The sequence below is a fragment of the Hypanus sabinus genome, chromosome 4 (genome assembly GCF_030144855.1).
Source record: "Hypanus sabinus isolate sHypSab1 chromosome 4, sHypSab1.hap1, whole genome shotgun sequence".
NCBI classification, from domain to species: domain Eukaryota; kingdom Metazoa; phylum Chordata; class Chondrichthyes; order Myliobatiformes; family Dasyatidae; genus Hypanus; species Hypanus sabinus.
The window spans coordinates 191151547-191177027 of record NC_082709.1 but is presented as its reverse complement, the minus strand read 5'-3'; the positions used below and the strand labels follow the sequence as shown (position 1 = coordinate 191177027).

The 25481-nt window shown below is 39.8% G+C and overlaps 1 protein-coding gene across 4 annotated transcripts in view; it reads right to left on the bottom strand.

Moving 5' to 3' along the window:
- pknox1.1 (pbx/knotted 1 homeobox 1.1) overlaps positions 1-25481 on the bottom strand; it is a 273179-nt gene that overhangs the window by 191329 nt on the left and 56369 nt on the right. For 3 of the 4 annotated variants that reach the window (XM_059969035.1, XM_059969036.1, XM_059969038.1), the window contains exon 3: positions 25310-25366. The exons of the other annotated variant lie outside the window; for it this stretch is intronic. In XM_059969035.1, coding sequence (XP_059825018.1) covers positions 25310-25366 — 57 coding nt within the window. The remainder of the gene's footprint in view (positions 1-25309; positions 25367-25481) is intronic. 4 annotated transcript variants of the gene reach the window in all.

Here is a 25481-nt window from a genome sequence, read left to right as displayed (position 1 = left end):
TCCTAGTGCTGGATACTTAGTGATGGGAGCATATTTCAACCAAATTTGAGGGGTTGCACTTTGGGAGATCAAATGTAAAGGGACAGTAGCAGGGATGTCAAGCGGCTGTATTAGGAATAACAGCAGAACAGCAATGGCTGCAATTTCTGAGAGCAACTCAGGACATGCAGGACAGATTAATCTCAAAGAAGAGATATTCTAAAGGGAAGATGAGGCAACTGTGGCTGATAAGGGAAGTCAAAGACAGCATAAAAGCGAAAAAGAGGGCATGTAATAGAGCAAAAGTTATTTATTTATTGAGATACAACATGGAATAGGTCCATTTGCCCTTTGAGCCGAGCCACCCAGAAACACCGATTTAACCCCAGCCTAATCACGAAGGAATTTACCATAACCAGTTAACCTACCATACATCTTTGGACTGAGGGAGAAAATCAAAGTAGCTGAACAAAACCCACACATTCCGCAGGGATGATAAAGAAACATAGAAAACCTACAGCACAATACAGACAACACACACAAAATGCTGGTGGAACACAGCAGGCCAGGCAGCATCTATAGGGAGAAGCACTGTCGATGTTTTGGGCCGAGACCCTTCGTCACAATACAGATTCTTCAGCCCACAAGACTGTGCCGAACATGTCTTTACCTTAGAAATTACTTAGTGTAAGTTAGACAAGGGAGATCCAGTGGAGGTAGTGTACCTCGATTTTCAGAAGGCATTTGATAAGGTCCCACATAGGAGATTGGTGGGTAAAATCAAAGCTCATGGCATTGGAGGGAAGACATTGACATGGATAGAAAACTGGTTGGCAGATAGAAAGCAAAGGGTAGCAGTGAATGGGTGTTTCTCGGAATGGCAGGTGGTGACTAGTGGGGTGCCACAGGGCTGGGTATTGGGACCACAGCTGTTTACGATTTACGTCAACGATTTAGATGAAGGCATTGAGAATAACATCAGCAAGTTTGCTGATGATACTAAGCTAGGTGGCAGTGTTATATGTGATGAGGATGTTAGGAGAATTCAGGGTGACTTGGATAGGCTGGGTGAGTGGGCAGATACTTGGCAGAAGGTGTTTAATGTGAATAATTGTGAGGTTATCCACTTTGGGAGTAAGAACAGGAAGGCAGATTATTATCTGAACAGTGTAAAGTTAGGTAAGGGAGAAATACAAAGAGATCTAGGAGTCCTTGTACATCAGTCACTGAAGGTGAATGAGCAAGTGCAGCAGGCTGTGAAGAAGGCTAATGGAATGTTGGCCTTTATTACAAAGGGAATTGAGTACAAGAGCAAGGAAATCCTGGTGAGACCACACCTGGAGTATTGTGTACAGTTTTGGTCTCCAGGGTTAAGGAAGGACATCCTGGCTGTAGAGGAAGTGCAGCGTAGATTCACAAGGTTAATTCCTGGGATGTCAGGACTGTCTTACGCAGAGAGGTTAGAGAGACTGGGCTTGAACACGCTGGAATTAAGGAGATTGAGAGGGGATCTGATCGCAACATATAAGATTATTAAGGGAATGGACAAGATAGAGGCAGGAAATATGTTCCAGATGCTGGGAGAGTCCAGTACCAGAGGGCATGGTTTGAGAAAAAGTAGTAGGTCATTTAGGACAGAGTTAAGGAAAAACTTCTTCTCCCAGAGAGTTGTGGGGGTCTGGAATGCACTGCCTCGGAAGGCAGTGGAGGCCAATTCTCTGGATGCTTTCAAGAAGGAGCGAGATAGGTATCTTATGGATAGGGGAATCAAGGGATATGGGGACAAGGCAGGAACCGGGTACAGATAGTAGATGATCAGCCATGATCTCAAAGTGGTGGTGCAGGCTCGAAGGACCGAATAGTCTACTTCTGCACCTATTGTTTATTGTGTTACCCATAGCCCTCTAAACTGTGCCCTCTCCTGCTAGCCATTTCAGCCCTGGGAAAAAGTCTCTGACTATCCACACAATCAATGCCTCTCATCATCTTATACACCTCTATCAGGTCACCTCTCATTCTCCATCACTCCAAGGAGAAACAGCCGAGTTCATTCAACCTATTCTCAGTTACACCACACGTTGCATCCGCAAAGCTAACAGCATTATGAAAGACCCCACGCACCCCTCATACAAACTCTTCTCCCTCCTGCCATCTGGCAAAAGGTACTGAAGCATTTGGGCTCTCATGACCACACTGTGTAACAGTTTCTTCCCCCAAGCCATTAGACTCAATTCCCAGAGTCTAGTCTCACACACACACACACACACACAAACAGCACTCCACTCCCTTTGCAATTTTTGCTCATTTCTTTCTCAATTTCTGCTAAAACACTGTTTACATTTACATAATTTATTATTATATTGTAATTTGCCCTTTACTGTGCCTATTGCCATGTTTATTAATTATTGTACTGTCTTATACTGTTTTGTGCAGTTTATGTAGTCCCGTGTAGGTCTGAAGTCTAATGTAGTTTTGTGTTGTTTCACGTAATCTAGTGTAGTTTTGTGTTGTTTCATGTAGCAGCATGGTCCTGGAGGAACAATGGTTCGATTTTACTGTGTACTGTACCACCAGTTATGGTTGAAATGACAATAAAAGTGACTCGACTCGATAAGGCATGTCCCCAATCCAGGCAACATCCTTGTAAATCTCCTCTGTACCCTTTCTACAGTTTCCACATTCTTCCTGTAGTGAGGTGACCAGAACTGAGCACCGTTCTCCAAGTGAGATCTGACCAGGGCCCTGTATAGCTGCAACATTACCTCTCGGCTCCTAAACTTAATCCCACGATTGATGAAGGCCAATGCACTGTATGCCTTCTTAACCACAGAGTCAACCTACACAGCAGCTTTGTGTGTCCTATGGACTCTGACCCCAAGATCCCTTTGATCCTCCACACTGCTGAGAGTCTTACCATTAATACTATATATTCTACCATATTTGATCTACCAAAATGAATCACCTCATGCTTATCTGGGTTGAACTCCATCTGCCACTTCTCAGACCAGTTTTGCATCCTATCAATGTCCCGCTGACAGCCTTCCACACTATCCACAACACCCCCAACCTTTGCGTCATCAGCAAATTTATTAACCTATCCCTCCATTTCTTCATCTAGGTCATTTATAAAAAATCACAAAGAGTAGAGGTCCCTGTACAGATTTCTGAGGCACACCACTAGTGACCGACCTCCATGCAGAATATGACCCGTTTACAACCACTCTTTGCCTTCTGTGGGCAAGTCAGTTCCGGATCCACAAAGCAACACAAAGCAATGACCCCTTGGATCCCATGCCTCCTTATTTTCTCAATAAGCCTTGCATGGGTACCTTATCAAATGCCTTGCTGAAATCCATATACATTACATTTACTGTGCTACCTCCATCAATGTGTTTAGTCACATCCTCAAAAAATTCAATCTGGCTCGTAAGGCATGACCTGCTTTTCACAAAGCCATGCTGACTATTCCTAATCATATTATGCCTCCCCAAATTTTCATAAATCCTGCCTCTCAGGATCTTTTCCATCAACTTATCAACCTCTGAAGTAAGACTCACTGGTCTATAATTTCCCAGGCTATCTCTACTCCCTTTCTTGAATAAGGGAACAACATTCGCAAACCTCCAATCCTCCGGAACCTCTCCTGTCCCCATTGATGATGCAAAGATCATCGCCACAGACTCAGCAATTTCCTCCCTCGCCTCCCACAGTAGATGTGGTATATCTTGTCCGGTCCCAGTGACTTATCCAACTTGATGCTTTCCAAAAGCTCCAGTACATCATCTTTCTTAATATCTATATGCCCAAGCTTTTCAGTCTGCTGTAAGTCATCCCTACAATCACCAAGATCCTGTTCCGTAGTGAATACTGAAGCAAAGTACTCACAAAGAACCTCTGCTATCTCCTCCGGTTGCATACACACTTTTCCACTGTCACACTTGATTGGTCCTATTCTTTCTCGTCTTATCTTCTTGCTCTTCACATACTTGTAGAAGAGATACTGACTTTCTTCAGATAACGTTGGAATTGAGCTCCGAGCTATAATAGTGTCGTGCTATGCTACCGGAGATAGAGGATTGGGAAGCTTTCAAAATAAAAAAAAAGTAACAAAAAATTAAATAGAGAGAGAAAAGACAAAGTATGAAGGTAAGCTAGCCAATAATATAAGAGAAGATATCAAAAATATTTTCAGACATATAAAGAAGCAAGGGTGGATATTGGATTGTTGGAAAATGATACTGGAGAGGTAGTAATTGGAGAAAAATAGTGAATGAACTTCATAAGTTTTTTGTGTTTGTGTTCACTGTGGAAGACACCAGCAGTATGTCAGAAATTTGAGAGTATTGGGGGCAGAAGAGAGTGTCATTGCTATTACTAAGGAGTAGGTGCTTGGGAAGCTGAAAGGTCCGAAGGTTGATAAGACCCCCAGACCAGATGGATTACAGCCCAAAGTTCTGAAGGAGATAGCTGAAGAGATAGTGGAGGCATTAGTAATGATCTTACAAGAGTCACTGGACTCTTGAATGGCTTCAGAGGAATGAAAAATTGCAAATGTCACTCCATTCTTTAAGAAAGGAGGGAGGCAAAAGATAAGAAATTATAGGCCAGTTATTCTGACCTCAGTGGTTGGGAGGATGTTGGAGCTCATTATTAAGGATGAGATTTGGGGGTACTTGGGGGCACATGATAAAATAGGCCAAAGTCAGCATGGTTTCCTTAAAGAAAAATCTTGCATGACAAATCTGTTAGGTTTCTTTGAAGAAATAACAAACAGGGTAAACAAAGTAACCTTGGTGGATATTGTGGATTTTCAGAAGGCCTTTGATGAGGTGCCACACATGAGACTACTTAACAAGATTACAGCCTATGGTATTTCATGAAAAACAGTAACATGTATGGAACATAAGGGATTCTGCATCACACACAAAATGTCATGCTAACCTGGAGGAACTCAGCAGGTCAGGCAGTATCTATGGAAATGTAGTGTTGGCGCATGGTCAAGTGGTTAAAGCGTTCTTCTAGTGATCTGAAGGTCGCTAGTTCAAGCCTTGGCTGAGGCTGTATGTGTGTCCTTAACCACACATTGCTTTGCGACGACACTGGTGCCAAGCTATATGGGTCCTAATGCCCTTCCCTTGGACAACATTGGTGGCCTGGAGAGGGGAGACTTGCATACAACCTTGCCCAGGCTTGCACCCTGGAAATTTTCCAGGGCGCAAATCCATGGTCTCACGAGACTAATGGAAGCCTACATCTATGGAAATTAATTAACAGTCGATGTTTTGGGCTGAGACTCTTCAGACTGGAAAGGAAGGGGGAAACTGCCAGAATAAAAAGGTGGGGGGAGAGGAAGGAAGCTGGCTAGAAGGTGATAGGTGACGCCACATGGGTGGCAAAGGTAAAGTGCTGGAGAAGAAAGAATCTTATAGGAGAGGAGAGTGGACCATGGACGAAAATGAAGATGGGCCACCGGGAGTAGTGTTAGGCAGGTGAGGAGAAGAGGTTAGAAGCCAAAGTGGGGAATAGAAGAAGAGGGACGGGGGAGGAGAAAAAAAATACCTGAAGGAGAATTTATTGTTCATGCCACTGTTGGAAGCTACCTAGACGGAATATGGGGTTTTGCTCCTTCACCCTGACAGTAGTCTCATTGTGGCAAAGTAGCAGCCCTTTACATTTCCTACCCATCTGGCTTCACCTATCTTGTAGCTAGTCCTCTTTTCCCACCCCCACCTTTTTATTCTGGCATCTTCTTACTTCATTTTCAGTTCTGAAGAAGAGTCTCAGCCCGAAATGCCAACAGTTTATTCATTTCCATAGATATGCCTGTCCTCTGTGTGTGTGAGTGTGGCATGGATAGAAGATTGGCTGACTTGCAGGAGGCAAAGTGTGGTAATAAAGGGGGCCATTTCTGGTTGGCTGCCAGTGACTAGTGGTGTTCCACAGGGGTTAGTGCTGGGACCACTTCTTTCTTTCTTTTTCAATCTTTTTATTAAGTTTCCAACAACATTAATACTAATACATAGAGATCGGGAGTACATTAATAACGGTTAACATGTAGAAACACATATTCCAAGTAACAAATGGAGTCTAACCTCCCAATCTCTTAGTAATTAACCAAGGACCACTTCTTTTCACATTATATATTAATGATTTTGATGATGGAATTAATGATACGAAGATACAGTAGGTGGAGGGGCAGATAGTGCTGAGGAAACAGGGTGTCTGCAAAAGGACTTAGACAGATTGTGATAACAGGCAAGAATTTTCAGATGGTATACTGTGCCATGAAGTGCATGATCATGCACTTTGGCAGAAGTAAAGATATAAACTATTTTCTAAATGGGGAGAAAATTGTAACAACATAGAATACAAAACAATGCAGCACAGGAAACAGGGCTTTTGGTCCATGATGTTGGGCAGAACTCATTAAACTAGTAGTTAAATACCTAACTAAACTAATCCTTTCTGCTTACGCAATGTACATATCCCTCCAACTGTAATGGAGTAAAATTAGTGGGAGATTTTACTGTCTCTAATATTGACCAGGACAATCACAGTGTTAAAGGCTTGGATAGAGCAGAATTTGTGAAATGTGTCATAGAAAACTTCCTTTATCAGTAGAAAGAGATACCTACTAGAGGGGATGGAACACCGGATCTCCTGAGTAATGAGGGAGGGCAAGTGGCAGAAGTATCTGTCAGCAAGCACTCTGACAAGTGACCATAATTCTATTAGTTTTAAAATAGTTATGGAGAAGGATACACCAAATGCTGGAGGAACTTAGCAAGTCAGGCACCACCAATGGAAAGAAATGATGTATAGTGAAAAACTTTATTTTGCATGCCATCCATACAGATCATTTAAAAATATGTATATCAAGGCAGTACAAAGTAAAAGAATAATACAAATGAAGAATGGGTTACAATTACAGAAAATTGCAGCACAAGCAGACAATAAGGTGCAAGGCCATAACGAGGTAGATTGTGAGGTCCAGGGTCCATGTTATCAGATAATTATGTGGTCTTACAACAGCAGAATAGAAGCCGTCCTTGAGCCTGGTGTTACAAGTTTTTAGGTTTTGTATCTTTTGCCCAATGGGAAGGGAGGGAAGAGAGAATGTCAGGGGTCAGTGGGTTAAGAACATAAGAAATAGGAGCAGGAATAGGCCATCTGGACCATCAAGCCTGCCCTGCCATTCAATAAGATCATGACTGATCTGTCTGTAAACTCAGCTCCATCCACCTGCCTTTTCTCTATAACCCTTAATTTCCTTACTATGTAAAAACCTATCTAACTGTTTCTTAAATATATTAAACGAAGAAGCCTCAACTGCTTCCCTGGGAAGAGAATTCCACAGATTCACCACTCTCTGGGGAAAACAGTTTCTCCTCACCTCTGTCCTAAATCCTCTCCCCTGAATCTTGAGGCAATATCCCCTCGTTCTAGTCTCATCTACCAATGGAAACAACTTTCCTACTTCTATCTTATCGATCCCTTCCAAAATGTTGATTGTTTCTATAAGATCCCCTCTCATTCTTCTGAACTCCAGAGAGTATAGTCCCAGGCACCTCAATTTCTCCTCATAGGTTAACCCCTTCATCCCTGGAATCAACCTGGTGAACCTCCTCTGCACCGCCTTCAAAGCCAGTATGGAGACCAGAAATGCACACAGTACTCGAGGTGCGGCCTCACCAGTACCCTGTATAGTTGCAGCATGACCTCCCTGCTCTTGAATTCAATCCCTCTAGCAATGAAGGCCAACATTCCGTTTGCCTTCTTAATAACTTGTTGCGATTCATTGATTATGTTATGAAGTCATAGAGACTGAAACCAGGAGGGCTAAAAGAAGATATAAGGTTGCTCCAGCAGACAAGGGGAAGGAGAATCCCAAGAGCTTCTTCAGGTATTACTGAGTGATTAATGTATCAGGTTTTTGAAGATTTAGAAAAGATAGTGGAGGTAAACCAAGGGCTTGGGCTTTACTCTTTGGAGAGAAGGAGGATGAGAGGAGACATGATAGACTAGTGAAGTTTAAGAGACTACTAGACAGGTATATGGAGGAATTTAAGGTGGGGGGTTATGTGAGGCAGGGTTTGAGGGTCAGCACAACATTGTGGGCCAAAGGGCCTGTAATGTGCTGTACTATTCTGTGTTCTATGTTAAACAGGGGATTAGGGGAGTTGCACTAATAATCAGGGACAGTCACACAGCTGTAATCAGAGGAGGCAAAATGAATGGGTCAGACACTGAGTCCATTTGGGTAGAACTCAGGAACAGGAAGGATGCAATCACACTGAGGGGATTGTACTTCAGACCCCTAATAGCCACTGGGACATTGAGGAACAGATATGTAATCAGCTTAAGGAAATGCATAAACACAAAGGTTTATTGTCTTTGGGGATTTCAACTTCCCTAACATAAACTGCAACCTTCTTGATGGAAGGGAGTTTAGATGGGGCAGAATCTGATAAGTGCATCCAGGAAGGTTTCTGAAATCAATTTGTGGTCAGTCCAACAAAAGGAGGAGCCATACTAGACATGGTGTTGAGTAATGAGCCTGGCCAGGTGACTGACGTTTCAGTGGGTGAACAGTTAGGGAATAATGACCACAACTCCTTAACTTCCAGGATAGCTATAGATAAGAATAGGTATAGTCCTTGTGGGAGAGTTTTAAATTGGAGTAGGGCAAATTATGAGGGCATTAGGCAGGAACTAAAAAGCGCTAATTGGGAATACCTTTTCCACATCAGCCAAGTGGAGGATGTTTAAGGATGAATCGCATAGAGTACAGGAAAGATATGTTCCTGTTAGAAGGAAGGATGGAGGTGGAAAGATAACAGAACTGTGGATGTCCAGAGAGATGATGAATTTAGTCGAGAAGAAATAGGAAAAGTATGTAAAGCTTCTGAAGTTAGGATCCAACAGAGAACATGCAGAGTATAAAGAGGCCAGAAAAGAACTAAATGAATTAGAGAAGCTAGGAGAGTCCATGAAAAGTAGTTGACAAGCAGTGTGGCTAGGCATAGCTCAAATACCATCTATACCATCTGACAGGCTACATCACAGTCTGATATCAAGGCCTACTGCACAGGACCAAAAGAAGCTGCAGAGGATCATAAATTTAGTCTGCTCCATCTTGAGTACTAACCTACAAAGTACCTAGGACACCTTCAAGGAGCAGTGTCTCAGGAAGGCAGCGTCCATTATTAAGGACCCTGGGCATGCCCTTTTCTCACTGTTACCATCAGCTAGGAGGTACAGAAGTCTGAAGGCACACACTCAGCGATTCCCCTCTGCCATCCAATTCCAAATGGACGTTGAACCCTGAACACTACCTCAATTTTTTAATATATATTATTTGTTTTTCCATGATTTTTAAGCTATTCAATATTCATATACTGTAACTGATCTACTTATTTATTTTTCTTCTTTCTATATTATATATTGCATTGAACTACTGCTATTAAGTTAACAAATTTCACAACACATGCTGGCGATAATAAACCTGACTCTGATTCTGATTAAGGTGAATCTTAAGGTGTTATATACATACATCAAGAGCAAGAGGTTAACTAGGGAGGGTGGGACCACTCAAGGATAAAGAGGGGAGCATTTTCTTGGATACAGAGAATGTGAATGAGGTACTTAATGAATACTTTGCTTCAGTATTTACCAAGGAAAAGGATATGGAGGACCAGCAGATACTGCTGAGTGTATAATTACATTAGGGCATTTAAGAGGTCCGAGGTGATTTACCCCAGGTTATTGAAGGACTCAAAATTTGAACAGCATCTTCGTGTCCTCTCTAGCCACAGATGAGATCCCAGTGGTTAATGTTATTGCTTTATTTAAGAAGGGAACAAGAGAAAATCCTGGGAACTACAGACTGGTGAGTCTCACATCAGTTGTAGGGATATTGCTGGAGACACTTTTAGGGATAGGATCTATGAGCATTTGGAAACCCATGGCCTAATCAGGGAAAGTCAGCATGGCTTTGTGAGTGGCAGGTTGTGCTTTATCAAATTGACTAATTTTTCCGACAAGGTGATGAGGCTGATGAGGGTAGGACAGTGGGTGTTTGACGAAGTTCCTTATGGGAGGCTATTCCAAGATGATTAGGATACATGGGGTCCACAGCAAGTTGCCTGTTTGGATTCAGAACTGCCTTGTGCACAGAAGACAAAGGGTAGCAGTTGAAAGGTCTTATTCGAGCTAGAGGTCTGTAATTAGTGGAGTTTCGCAGAGATCTCTGTTGTTTGTGATGTATATAAATAACCTGGATGAAAATGTAGACGGGTGGGTTAGTAAATTAGTGCCGAACACCGGCACTCAGTCCTCCAGCAGTGGCAGGATCTCCCTGTGGCCACACACTTCAATTCCACAGACCACTCCCACTCCAACATGTCTGTCCATGGCCTCCTCTACCGTCAAGATGAGGCCACATGCAGGTCGATGGAGCAATACCTTATTTCCCGCCTAGGTAGCCTCCTACCTGCCGGCATGAACATCCAACTCACAGACCTCCGTTGATACCCCTGCCCCCTCTTACCCCCATCCCTATCTATTATTTTAGTCTGGTTCTCTTTCTCTCTCTTTTTCCCCCCTCACTATAATCTCCCCCCAGCCCTACCTTTCTTTCTCTTTTATTTCCCATAATTCGCCACCTTCCCCCTAGCCCATTTCCCTCCAGCCTATCACTTCCCAGCTCTCTACTTCATCCCTCCCCCCACCATCCCATGTTACTTCACTCCTTATGCAGGGTTTCGGCCCGAAACGTCATCACTACCTCCTCCCATAGATGCTGTCTGGCCTGCTGAGTTCTGCCAGCATTTTGTGTTTTTATTTATTTCCAGCATCTGCAGATTCACTCGTGTGGGTTAGTAAATTTACAGATTGGTGGAGTTCTGGATAGTGTAGAATACTGGCAAAGAATACAGCACGATATAGATCAGTTGCAGATATGGACAGAGAAACGGAAGATGGAATTTAACCCAGATAAATGTGAGATATTGCACCTCAGTAGGGCAAAGGAAAGGAAACTGCACTACTAAGGACAAGATTCTTAACAGTGTTGCTGAGCAGAGAGATCTTGGGACTGAGATCAGAGGGGTCATCTAAGCATAGAGCCAAAGGAGATGGGGGAGAACTTAAGTGTATTTTTTGCATCAGTATTTACTCAGGAAATAAGCACAAAGACTATAGATGTGAGCCAATGCAGCAGCAAGATTATGGACCCTATACAGATTACAGAGGAGGAGGTGTTTGCTATCTAGAGTGAAATTAGGGTGGATAAATCCTCAGGGCCTGACAAATTAGGGGAAGCTTGTGCAGAAATTGCAGGGGCCCAAGCAAAGATATTTAAAATATCCTTACCCACAGGTGAGGAGCTGGAGGATTGGAGGGTAGCTAATGTTGTTGGCTATTTAAGAAAGGCTCTAAAGATAAACCAGGAAGTTTTGGCCAGTGAGCATGACATCAATAGTGGTCAGGTTATTCAAAGGTTTTCTAAGGGACTGGATATACAAGTATTTAGACAGACAGGGGTTGGTTGCAGGACCATAAAATATAAGAGCAGATGTATGCCATTTGGCCCATCAAGTCTGCTCCACCATTTCATCATTGCTGATCAATTTTCCCTCTCAACCCATTTTCTGCCTTCTCCCTATATCCCTCCAAGCCCTGAACAATCAAGAATTTATTCATCTCTGCCTTAAATATACATAAAGAGTTGGCCTCCACAGATACCCGTGGCAAAGAAATCCACAGATTCACCACCTCTGGGTAAAGAAATTCTTTCTCATATCTGTTCTAAAAGATCACCCCTCTATTCTGAGGTTGTATCCTCTGGTCCTAGACTCATAGAAAACATCATCTTCGCATCCACTCAACTGAGACATTTTAACATTCCTTAGGTTTCAATTAGATAACTCCTCATTCTTCTGAATTCCAGTGAATACAGACCCAGAGCCACCAAACGTTCTTCATACTACAAGACTTTCAACCCCATAATCATTTTGCGAATCTCCTATGTTAGGATGCTGTTCATCAACTATATCTCAGCATTTAATACCATTATTCCCACAATCCTGATTGAGAAGTTGCAGAACCTGGGCTTCTGTACCTCTCTCTGCAATTGGATCCTTGACTTCCTAACTGGAAGACCACAGTCTGTGCAGATTGGTGATAACATCCTCTTCACTGACGATCAACACTGGCGCACCTCAGGGGTGTGAGCTTAGCCCACTGCTCTACTCTCTCTATACACATGACTGTGTGGCTAGGCATATCTCAAGTGCCATCTACAAATTTGCTGACGATACTACCATTGTTGACAGAATCTCAGGTGGTGACAAGAGGGCGTACAGGAGTGAGATATGCCAACTAGTGGAATGGTGCCTCAGCGACAACCTGGCACTCAATGTCAATAAGACGAAAGAGATGATTCTGAACTTCAGGAAGGGTAAGACGAAGGAACACATACCAATCTTTATAGAGGGATCAGAAGTGGAGAGAACAAGCAGCTTCAAGTTCCTGGGTGTCAAGATCTGAGGATCTAAACTTGTTTCAACATATTGATGTAGTCATACAGAAGGCAATACAGTGGCTATACTTTATTAAGAGTTTGAAGCAATTTGGCATGTCAACAAATACACTCAAAACTTCTATAGTTATAATGTGGAAAGCATTCTGACAGGCTGCATCGCTGTCTGGTATGGAGAACCTACTGCACAGGACTGAAAGAAGCTGCAGAAGATTCTAAGTCTAGTCAGCTCCATCTTGGGCACTAGCCTACAAAGTACCCAGGACCTCTTTAGGGAGCGGTGTCTCAGAAAGGCATGCCCTTTTCTCATTGTTACCATCAGGTAGGAGATACAGAAGCCTGAAGGCACACACTCAGTGATTCAGGTAAAGTTTCTGCCCCTCTGCCATCAGATTCCTAAATGGACTTTGGATACTACCTCACTTTTTTTAATATACAGTATTTCTGTTTTTGCACATCTTTTAATCATCTATTCAATACACGTAATTGATTTACTTGTTTATTTATTAATATGTTTTATTTTATTCGTTATTATTTTTTCTCTCTCTCTGCTAAATTATGTATTGCACTGAACTGCTGCTGCTAAGTTAACAAATTTCACATCACATGCTGGTGATAATAAACCTGATTCTGATTCTGAACCCTCTCCAGTATCAGAAAAACCTTTCTTAGATAAGGAGCCCAAAACTGCTCACAATACAACAGCGCTTTATAAAGCCTAAACATTACATCCTCGTACTAGTCCTCTTGAAATGAATGCTAACATTGCATTTGCCTTTATCGCCACTCACTCAAACTGCAAATTAACTTTTAGGGAATCCAGCACAAGCACTCCCAAGTCACTTTCGCCTCGGATTTTTGAATTTTCTCTCCATTTAGAAAATAGTCTACCTTTTTTCTTTTCTCTACAGAAATGCAAACTATATACCATCTGCCACTTCTTTGTCCATTATCCTTATCTGTTTAAGTCTTTCTGTAGCCTCTTTACTGCTTCAAAATTACCTCCCCCTCCATCTATCTTCATAACATCTGCAAACTTTGTAACAAAGCCATCAATTCCATCATCCAAGTCATTGACATTTAACATAAAAAGAAGCGGTCCCAACACAGACCCTGCAGAACACCAGTAGTCACCGCAGCCAATCAGAAAAGGCTCCCTTTATTCCCACTCTTTGCCTCCTGCCATTCAGACACTGATTTATATACTGGAATCTTTCCTCTAATATCATGGGCTCGTAGCTGGTTAAGAAGCCTCAAGTGTGGCATTTTGTCAAAGGCCTTCTGAAAATCTAAGTACACATCAACTGATTCTTATTTGTCTATCCTGCTTGATATTTCTTCAAAGAATTCCAACAGACTGTCAACCAAGATGGTGCCTGACAGTTTTTTATATTCTTTGTATTTTTTTGCCCAATCTTTCTTGTTTTTTTGCACTGGGAGGATGATTTGAGGATCAATGTGACTGTTTCTTTTCTTTTTCCATCTTTTTATTATCATTATTAATAACAACAAAATAAAATTGGTACATAGATAATGGGATTACAAATGTACATATTTCAACTAACTATAAAAGAACACAAAAACAATGATTACAGTACAAATGAGTATTCCCACATCATAAATGATACAATATACAAATAAACAAGACAAACCTAGGTGTATCATAACATAGAATAAAAAAAAGAAAAAAGAAAAAGGAAAAAAATTATGCAAAAAAAACTAATCTAAAATCTAATAACTAATACAGGGAAAAAACAAAAAAAAGAAAAAAAAGAAAAAAGAAAAAAGAGGGAAAAAAGGGCTGTTTATAATATCTCACAAAAATACAAAATCATCAGTGTCGTCAACTCCGATCCTCTTGACATACATGAAATCAAAACTGGAAAATCAAATACACTTGGAACAGGGTCATATTACATCATATGAAAATATTGAATAAATGGTCTCCATATCTTTTCAAATTTAGTAGAAGTGTCAAATACACCACTTCTAATTTTTTCTAAATTCTAACATAACATAGTTTGAGAAAACCAATGAAATACAGTAGGAGGATTAATTTCCTTCCAATTCAACAAAATAGATCTTCTAGCCATTAGTGTAAGAAATGCAAACATTCGACAAGCGGAAGGAGATAAATGAAATGAGTCCATCATTGGTAAACCAAAAATTATAGTAATAGGATAGGGTTGTAAATCAATGTTCAATACCACAGAGATAATATCAAAAATATCTTTCCAATATTTTTTCAAAAGCGGACACGACCAGAACACATGAGTTAAAGATGCTATTTCCGATTGACATCTATCACAAATAGGATTTATATAGGAATAAAAATGAGCCAATTTATCCTTGGACATATGTGCCCTGTGCACAACCTTAAACTGTATTAATGAATGTTTGGCACATATAGATGATGTATTAACTAATTGAAGAATTTTATCCCAATTCTCAATAGGAATAATAAGGTTAAGCTCTCTTTCCCAATCATTTTTTGTCTTATAAAGGGGCTCTGAACGTATCTTCATAATTATATTATAAAGTTTTGATATAAGCCCTTTCTGAAAAGGGTTTAGTTCAAACAAATTCTCCAAAATGCCTGAAGACACAAAATTTGGAAAAGTAGGAAGTACAGTATTTTAAAAATTCCTAATCTGTAAATATCTAAAAAAAAATGAAATCTAGGCAAATTATATTTATTAGATAATTGCTCAAAAGACATAAAACAATTATCCAAAAATAAATCAGAAAATCGTTGTAATCCTTTAGTCTCCCAAGCCGAATAAGCTTGGTCTATAATTGAAGGGTGGAAAAAACAATTGGATACAATAGGAATATTTAAAACAAACTGAGTCAACCCAAAAAATTTCCGAAATTGAAACCATATACGTAAAGTATGTTTAACTATCGTGTTGTCAATTCGTTTTGGCGATTTAGAAAGAGCAAAAGGAAGAGAAGTCCCTAAAATAGAACCCAGGCAAATCCTGGTACCGATTTAATTTCCAGGTTCACCCAATGAGGGCTAAAAGATCCATCCCAATCTTTCAACCAACATATCAAATATCTGATATTAACTGCCCAATAATAAAATCTAAAATTAGGCAATGCTAATCCACCTTCCTTCTTTGCCTTCTGTAAGTATATTTTACCTAACCTGGGATTTTTATTCTGCCATATATATGAGGAAATTTTTGAATCAACATTAGTAAAAAAAGATTTCGGAATAAAAATTGGTACCGCTTGAAAAATATATAAAAACTTGGGTAAAATAACCATCTTAATAGTGTTAATCCGACCTATCAGAGATAAAGATAATGGAGACCACTTAGTAAACAAGCATTTAATCTGATCAATTAAGGGTACAAAATTAACCCTAAATAAGTCTTTATAGTTTTTTGTGATTTTAATCCCTAAGTAAATAAAAGAGCCATTAACTAATTTAAAAGGTAAGTTTCCATAAATTGGGACCTGTCTATTTAAAGGAAACAATTCACTCTTATTAAGATTTAATTTATACCCAGAAAAATCACTAAATTGAGCCAACAATGATAAAACTACAGGAATGGATTTCTCAGGATTAGAAATAAATAATAATAAATCATCTGCATACAAAGATAACTTATGAGTATCTGTCCCACGATTAATACCAAGAATATCCTGTGATTCTCTGATAGCAATTGCCAACGGTTCTAAAGCAATATCAAATAATAGTGGACTAAGAGGACAACCTTGTCTACTGCCCTGAAATAAACGAAAATAGGGAGATCTTTGATTGTTAGTAAACACCGAGGCTACTGGGGTATGATATATCAGTTTAATCTAGGAAATGAATGTCGGACTAAAATTAAACTTCTCCAACACATTAAATAAGTGTGTCCATTCAACTCTGTCAAATGCTTTCTCCGCATCTAATGAAATAACACATTCTGAAATGTTATATTTCATTAAATGTTAGTATACACAATATTCAATAACCTCCTGACATTGAAAAAAGAATAGCAATTTTTAATAAAACTGGTTTGATCTTCCGAAATAATTTGGGGTAATACCTTCTCCAACCTGGATGCAAGTAACTTGGAAAAAATCTTGGAATCTACATTCGATAAGGATATTGGTCGATAGGATGCACAGTCAGTAGGGTCTTTATCTTTCTTCAATATTAAAGAAATGGAAGCTCTATAAAAAGATTGTGGCAAATTGCCCAATCTAATTGCTTCTTCAAAAACCCTATATAACCAAGGAGAAAGAGTAGCAGAAAAACATTTGAAAAATTCTGCTGTATACCCAACCGGACCAGGTGCTTTCCCAGAATTCATGGAGGAAATAACCCCTTTGATTTCTGCATCTGTCATAGGAGTTTCCAATATTGAAAGATCATCTGGTGATAATTTTGGGAAATTCAATTTCCCAAGAAAATCACATATGGTGCCACAATCCTGAGGAAATTCAGAATGATACAGGGAGGTATAAAAATCTTGAAATGATTTATTTATCTCATCATGGTTAACTGTCAGATCTCCATTTTGCTGATGGATCTTAGTAATTTGACGTTTAACCAAAGCATTCTTCAATTGACTAGCTAGCAGTTTACCCAATTTATCACTACGTATATAAAAATGAGATCTGGATTTCATTAGTTGATTTTCAATCCAAGATGTAAGTAATAAACTATGTTCTGTTTGAAGTTCAACCCTTTGCTTGTAAAGCTCCTTACTAGGAGTAATCAAATATTTCTTGTCAATCTCTTTAATTTTATCAACCAATAAAGAGTTTCCTTCTTTATGCGTTTTCTCAGACCAACAGAGTAAGAGATAATCTGTCCATGTATATATGCTTTAAAAGTATCCCAAAGTGTTCCGTAAGAAATATCTTCCATGGAATTGGTTGAAAAGAAGAAATCGATCTGTTCATTCATAAATTTAATAAAGTCCGGATCTTGCAATAAGGTAGAATCAAATCGCCATTGTCTAGCATTAGGAACTGTATCCGTAAATTTAACAGAAAGTTTTAATGGAGCATGGTCAGAAATAGCTATAATATCATAATAACAACCATTTACTGAAGGAATCAAACAAGAGTCAATAAAAAAAAAATCAATTCTCGAATAAGAATGATAAACATGTGAAAAAAAAAGAAAACTCTTTGTCCTTAGGATGCCGAAATCTCCAAATATCAAAAACTCCATTATCTGTCAGGAAAGAGTTAATACAAGTGGCTGACTTATTGGGTAAAGTCTGAGTAGATATAGATTTGTCCATCAGGGGATTTAAACAACAATTAAAATCACCACCCATTATTAACATATTCATTCAGATTAGGTAGAGAAGTAAATAAGGACTTAAAAAAATCAGGACAATCCACATTTGGAGCATAAACATTAACCATAGCAACCTTTTTATTAAAAAGTAAGACCATAATTAACAAAACTCTATCATTCAGATCTGAAAAGATATCATGTTGAACAAATGCAATAGAGGAGTCAATAAAAATTGAAACTCCCTTTACTTTAGCATTCGAATTCGAATGGTACTGTTGACCCCTTCAAAACCTAAAAAAGCTATAATTGTCCTCCTTCCTCACATGAGTTTCTTGTAAAAAAATAATATGAGCATTAAGTCTTTGGAATACTTTGAAAATCTTCTTTCATTTAATCGGATGGTTTAACCCATTAGTATTCCAAGAAACAAAATTAATGGTCTGAGCCATATTTCTAAAATCAACCCTTTGGTATAAAAAGGGTTAACCAAATTATAAACTCAAGCACCCGGAAGAGGAACAAAAATAAAAAGCGGACCCAGAAGTGACGACATCGCGGACATATTTGTAGTTCAAAATCAGCCCAAATGAAAAAACTAAAAAAAAACTGGTAAAAGAAACAGAATTAGAAAAAAGACCACCCACCTCCCACCCAAGAGGAGAGAGAAAAAAAACCACAGCCAAAAATAGGCTGGGAAAAGGGAAAGATGAAACTAACTCTACCCCCATATCAGCAGAAGACCACTCCGTATATAAAGGATATATAAAAAAAATCCACCCAAACTCTAAAACAATTATAATCACTATACTAAAGCCAAACTTCTTAATATAATTGGTAGTAAAAAAAACAAAGCAAACATAATCACTAGAAACTTATAAATCGGGTTAAAACCCAAATAAACCAAAAAATATTTAAACTGTGATAAGCGATGCATTATAGGAAGAAGACTAAAGAAAAAAAGCCATCTTAAAAAAAACAGCAAAAATGTTTTTAAAAAACCGCCATCTTAGTTAAAAAAAATTCACCTTCGAAGGGTTAAAAATACACCTTCGAAGGAATGATAATAATAGCCAGCGATATAGTATAATGGTTAAAGTAAGTAAAACAAAAAGATTGATATGTCGAAAGAAAACTTTAACTAGAGTATAAAGTATAGAGTAAACCTACACCAATAGCCAGAAACAAAATCTGGTTTTGGGAATCAAAAACCATCTTATACGATCAAAATCACTCATTTATTAGACATGAGTGTCCGTAGCAATAGGGAAGTTCTCCTTCAGAAAGCTTCTCGCATCGGAAGTAGAAGTGAAAACCCGTCGTGGAACATTCGGCGGCGAGATTCTAAGCTTCGCAGGGTATAAGAGCGGAGGTTTTAGATTTTTCTCATAACATTCAGACATCAGCGGTTTAAAAAGAAGCCTTGCCTTCATTACTTCAGGACTAAAATCTTCTACTAAACGAAAATTGTAATCCTGAAATTTGACCATTCCTACACGCCGAGCCACACAAATAAGTTGCTCTTTAACATGTACGTAATGAAATCGGACAATTACAACCGAGGGTTTAGCTGAAGCACTCGGTGATCGACGCATAATTCTATGAGCGCGATCAAGTAACGGAGGACTATCTGGAAATACAGACGGGAACGCATCCTTCAAAAGTTGAGCAAAGAACTTCATGGGGTCGCCTTGTTCAATACCTTCCGGAAGACCAAGTATACGTAAGTTCTGTCTTCTGGACTGATTCTCAAAGTCGACACTCTTGGCTTTAAGTGTTTCCACCTGTTTAATGGTCGAAAGTAAGTCCTGTTGCAACTTTTCAATTATCAAATCTCGTTTCCGAGCGTCTTCTTGCAGAGATGCGATAAGAACTTGCTGCTGGTTAATTACTGAATCCGTCTTATCCATATAATCTTGAAAAGCCTTTATATCTTGTTTAAAAATTTGTCGTTGTTCTTCAAATTTTTGATCTAAAACCTCCAATAACAATTCATAAGTTAATTCAGTGTATTGCGGATGAACTTGCTTCTTTCCATTACCGTTCGGGTTCCGCCCAGGTTCTCGTCCTTTCGATCTAAGAGCCACTTCTGAGTACATATCTTCAAAAGTTCACAATAAACTCTTAATGATAAGTCCAAGAAAATAGCAAGAATCTTTTGGTGTAGGTAAAAATAAGTTGAATAAGGGTGATCAAAGGTTAAAAAAAAGTAAAGGTTATGGAGCGAATCTAAAACAGTAGTCACTCCATGAGCGTCTCCTGCTGACTTCAATGTGACTGTTTCCGTTTTCATTTATTTTATGTCCAGGAGAAGGGATTTGGGGAGTTGATGTGTCTGTTCTGTTTTTCTGTTTTCTTTGTGCAGGGAAGGGGGACTTGGAGGTTGATGGTCATGTTGCCTTTCTTTTCTTTCAAGGTTTCATGGTTACCCAGAGAAGAAGAATATTAGATTTGTATAGTTTCATAATAAATGAACCTTTGGAGTAACATTTGCAATGTTGCAGTCTTCTGGAACAATTCCAGAATCTAATGATTAGAACCATAGAACATTACAGCACAGAAACAGGCCTTTTGGCCCTTCTTGGCTGTGCCGAACCATTTTTCTGCCTAGTGCCACTGACCTGCACCTGGATCATATCCCTCCATACACCTCTCATCTATGTAGCTGTCCAAGTTATTCTTAAATGTTAAAAGTGAGCCCACATTAGTGAAACATGGTTGCAGGAGGGGTGTGATTGGCAACTAAATATTCCTGGATTTCGTTGCTTCAGGTGTGATAGAATCGGAGGGGCAAGAGGAGGTGGTGTTGCATTGCTTGTCAAGAGAAAATATTACAGCGGTGTTCTGGCAGGATCGTCTAGGGAGACTATTTAGGTGGAATTAAGGAATGGGAAAGGTATAGTAACACTTATAGGGGTGTATTATAGACCACCTAATGGGGAGCAAGAATTGGAGGAGCAAATTTGTAAGGAGATAGCAGATATTTGTAGAAAGCACAGGGTTGTGATTGTGGGAGATTTTAATTTTCCACACATAGACTGGGAAGCAAATACTGTAAAAGGGCTAGATAGTTTGGAGTTTGTAAAATGTGTGCAGGAAAGTTTTTTGCAGCAATACACAGAGGTACCAACTAGAGAAGCGGCAGTGTTGGATCTCCTGTTAGGGAATGAGATAAGTCAGGTGACGGAGGTATGTGTTGGGGAGCACTTCGGGTCCAGTGATCACAATGCCATTAGTTTCAATATAATTATGGAGAAGGATAGGACTGGACACAGGGTTGAGCTTTTTGATTGGAGAAAGGCTAACTTTGAGGAGATGCAGAAGGATTTAGAAGGAGTGGATTGAGACAACTTGTTTTATGGGAAGGATGTAATGGAGAAATAGAGGTCATTTAAAGGTGAAATTTTGAGGGTACAGAATCAAGTAGGGAAGTTATGGAAACTATGACAATTAAGGAGGAGGAAGTGCTGGCACTTTTAAGGAACATAGGAAGTTAGCTTAGAAATAGCAGGGGCTCTTACAGAAATGTTTCAAATGTTATTACAAACGGGGATGGTGCCGGAGGAATGGCGTATTGCCTATGTGGTTCCCATTGTTTAAAAAAGGGTTCTAAAAGGAAACCTAGCAATTATAGGCCTGTCAGTTTGACGTCAGTGGTGGGTAAATTAGTAGAAAGTATTCTTAGAGATGGTATATATAATTATCTGGATGGACAGGGTCTAATTAGGAACAGCCAACCTGGATTTGTGTGTGGAAGGTCATGTTTGACAAATCTTATTGAATTTTTTGAAGAGATTACTAGGAAAACTGACGAGGGTAAAGCAGTGGATGTTGTCTATATGGACTTCAGTAAGGCCTTTGACAAGGTTCTGCATGGAAGGTTAGTTAGGAAGGTTCAATCTTTAGGTGTTAATATTGAAGTAATAAAATGGATTCAACAGTGGCTGGATGGGAGATGCCAGAGAGTCGTGGTGGATAACTGTTTGTCAGGTTGGAAGCTGGTGACTAGTGGTGTGCCTCAGGGATCTGTACTGGGTCCAATGTTGTTTGTCATATACATTAATGATCTGGATGATGGGGTGGTAAATTGGATTAGTAAGTATGCAGATGATACTAAGATAGGTGGCATTGTGGATAATGAAGTAGGTTTTCAAAGCTTGCAGAGAGATTGAGCCCAGTTAGAAGAGTGGGCTGAAAGATCGCAGATGGAGTTTAATGCTGATAAGTGTGAGGTGCTACATTTTGGTAGAAATAATCAAAATAGGACATACATGGTAAATGGTAGGGCATTGAAGAATGCAGTAGAACAGAGTGATCTTGGAATAATGGTGCATAGTTCCCTGAAGGTGGAATCTCATGTGGATAGGGTGGTGAAGAAAGCTTTTGGTATGCTGGCCAATTAGAGCATTGTGTACAGTTCTGGTCACCGAATTATAGGAAAGATGTCAACAAAATAGAGAGAGCGTACAGAGGAGATTTACTAGAATGTTACCTGGGTTTCATCACCTAAGTTACAGACAAAGGTTGAACAAGGTCTTCATTCTTGGGGCATAGAAGGTTGAGGGGGGACTTGATAGAAGTATTTAAAATTATGAGGGGGATAGATAGAGTTGACATGGATAGGCTTTTTCCATTGAGAGTAGGGGAAATTCAAACAAGAGGACATGAGTTGCCAGTTACGGGACAAAAGTTTAGGGGTAAAACGAGGGGGAATTTCTTTACTCAGAGAATGGTAGCTGTGTGGAACGAGCTTCTAGTAGAAGTGGTACAGGCAGGTTCGATATTGTCATTTAAAGTAAAATTGGATAAGTATATGGTCAAGAAAGGACTGGAGGATTATGGGCTGAGTGCAGGTAGGTGGGACTAGGTGAGAGTAAGTGTTTGGCACGGACTAGGAGGGCTGAGATGGCCTGTTTCCGTGCTGTAATTGTTATATGGTTATACATTTACAACTTCATCTGGCAGCTCATTCCACACTCCCACCACTCTCTGTGTGAAGAAGCCCCCCATGTTCCCTTTAAGCTTTTCCCCTTTCACCCTTAACCTATGTCCTCTGGCTTTTTTCTCCCCTAGCCTTCGTGGAAAAAGCCTGTTTGCATTCACTCTATCTATACCCATCATAATTTTATATACCTCTATCAAGCCCTCATTCTTCTACGCTCCAGTGAATAAAGTCCTAACCTAATCAACCTTTCTCTGTAACTCAGTTTCTCAAGTCCTGGCAACATCCTTGTAAACCTTCTCTGTCTGCACTCTTTCAACCTTATTAAAATCCTTCCTGTAATTCGATGACCATAACTTAAACAATACTCCAAGTGCTGCCGACAAAAAAGCCTTATAGAGGGTGGTTAGGGGAGCAGAGAAGGTTATTGGGGTCTCCCTACCTTCTGTCCAAGACCTCTTTCAGAGTCGATGCCTCCAGAAGACACGGTACATCATTAAAGACCCCTCACACCTTCTCCATAAATTGTTTGTTCTTCTGCCATCAGGCAAACGTTACAGGAGCATCAAAACAAAAACCACAAGGCTACTAAACAGCTTCCTCCCACAGGCAGTCAGACTGCTAAATAACTGCTCTACCTGACTCTGCTTTGGACACTTTTAACTTGCACTGGACACTTTTAACTTGATTTTAACCGACATGTGGCTGTTGTGTTTTACTATTTATTATTGTGTTTACTATTTGTTGCATTTGTTATGTTATGATTGCACTTGCCCCTGGGGAACGCTGTTTCATTCTGTCCTGCAGAGCTGATGTATGGTTGGAATGACAATAAAGTTTTTGAATCTTGAATCAAATTTGGCCTCACCAATGCCTTATAGAACCTCACCATAAGAACCTTCCAACTCTTATACTCAATACTTTGACATAAAGGCCAATGCACCAAAAGCTCTCTTTACTACCCTATATACCTGTGATGCCATTTTTAGGGAATTATGTATCTGTGTTCCAGATCTGTCTGTTCTACTGCACTCCTCAGTGTCCTACCATTTACCTTGTACGTTCTACCTTGGTTTGTGCATCCAAAGTGCAATACCTCACACTTGTCTGCATTAAATTCCATCTGCAATTTTTCTGCCCATTCCTCCAACTGATCCAAATCCCTCTGCAAACTTTGAAAACCTTCCTCACTGTCCACTACACCTCCAATCTTTGTATCATCAGCAAATTTGCTGATCCAATTTGCCACATTATCATCCAGATCATTGATATAGATGACAAATAACAATGGACCCAGCACTGATCCCTGTGGCACACAACTAGTCACAGGCCTCCACTCAGAGTACCAATCCTCCACTACCACTCTCTGGCTTCTTCCATTGAGCCAATGTCTAATCCAACTTACTACCTCTCCATGTATACCTAGCGACTGAATCTTCCTAACTAACCTCCCATGTGGGACCTTGTCAAAGGCCTTACTGACGTCCATGTATACAACATCAACTGCCTTCCCTTCAAGCACTTTCCTGATAACTTCCTCGAAAAACTCTAATAGATTGGTTAAACATGACCTACCTCGCACAAAGCCATGCTGACTGTTTCTAATAGGTCCCTGTCTATCCAAATACTTATAGATCCTATCTGTTAGTATTCCTTCCAATAATTTACCTACTACCAATGTCAAACTTACCGGCCTATAATTTCCCAGCTTACTTTTTGAGCCTTTTTTAAACAACGGAACTACATGAGCTATCCTCCAATCCTCTGGCACCTGACCCGTGGATATCACTATTTTAAATATTTCTGCCAGGGCCCCTGCAATTTCAACACTAGTCTCCCTCAAGGTCCGAGGGAATACCCTGTCAGGTCCTGGGGATTTATCTACTCTGATTTGCCTCAAGACAGAAAGTCCCTCCTCCTCTTTAATCTGTATAAGTTCCATGACCTCCCTATTTGTTTGCCTTGTTTCCATAAACTCCATTCCAGTTTCCTTAGTAAATACAGATGCAAAAAACCCATTTAATATCTCTCCCATTTCCTTTGGTTCCATACATAGCCGACCACTCTGATCTTCAAGAGGACAAATTTTATCCCTTACTATCCTTTTGCTCTTAACATACCTGTAGAAGCTCTTAAGATTATCCTTCACCCTGACTGCCAAAGCAACCTCATATCGTTTTTTAGCCCTCCTGATTTCTTTCCTAAGTATTTTCTTACTCTTTTTGTACTCCTCAAGTTATCTTATTTCCTCCCTGTTGCCTATACATGTTATACATCTCTCTCTTCTTATCAGAGTTCCAACATCCCTCGAGAACCAAGGTTCCTTATTCTTATTCATTTTGCCTTTAACCCTGACAGCTGAAGGTTTTGCTATGGCCCTCACAGTCCTCCAACCTAAACATCATCCAAAATCTGTGGATAGACCTCAAAAGGCCAGTGCATGCAAGACAGCCCAAGAGTTTAACAGAACTAGAAGCCTTTTGCAAGGAAGAATTGGCGAAAATCCCCCTAACAAGAATTGAAAGACTCTTAGCTGGCTACAGAAAGCATTTACAAGCTGTAATACTTGCCAAAGAGGTTGCTACTAAGTACTGACCATGCATGGTGCCCAAACTTTTGCTTCGGGCCCTTTTCCTTTTTTGCTATTTTGAAACTGTAAAAGATGGAAATAAAAAAAGTAATCTTGCTTAAAATATTAAAGAAATGTGTCATCTTTAACTCTATGCCTTTAGGAAATCAGGGCATTATTTACCCACTTATCTATTTCC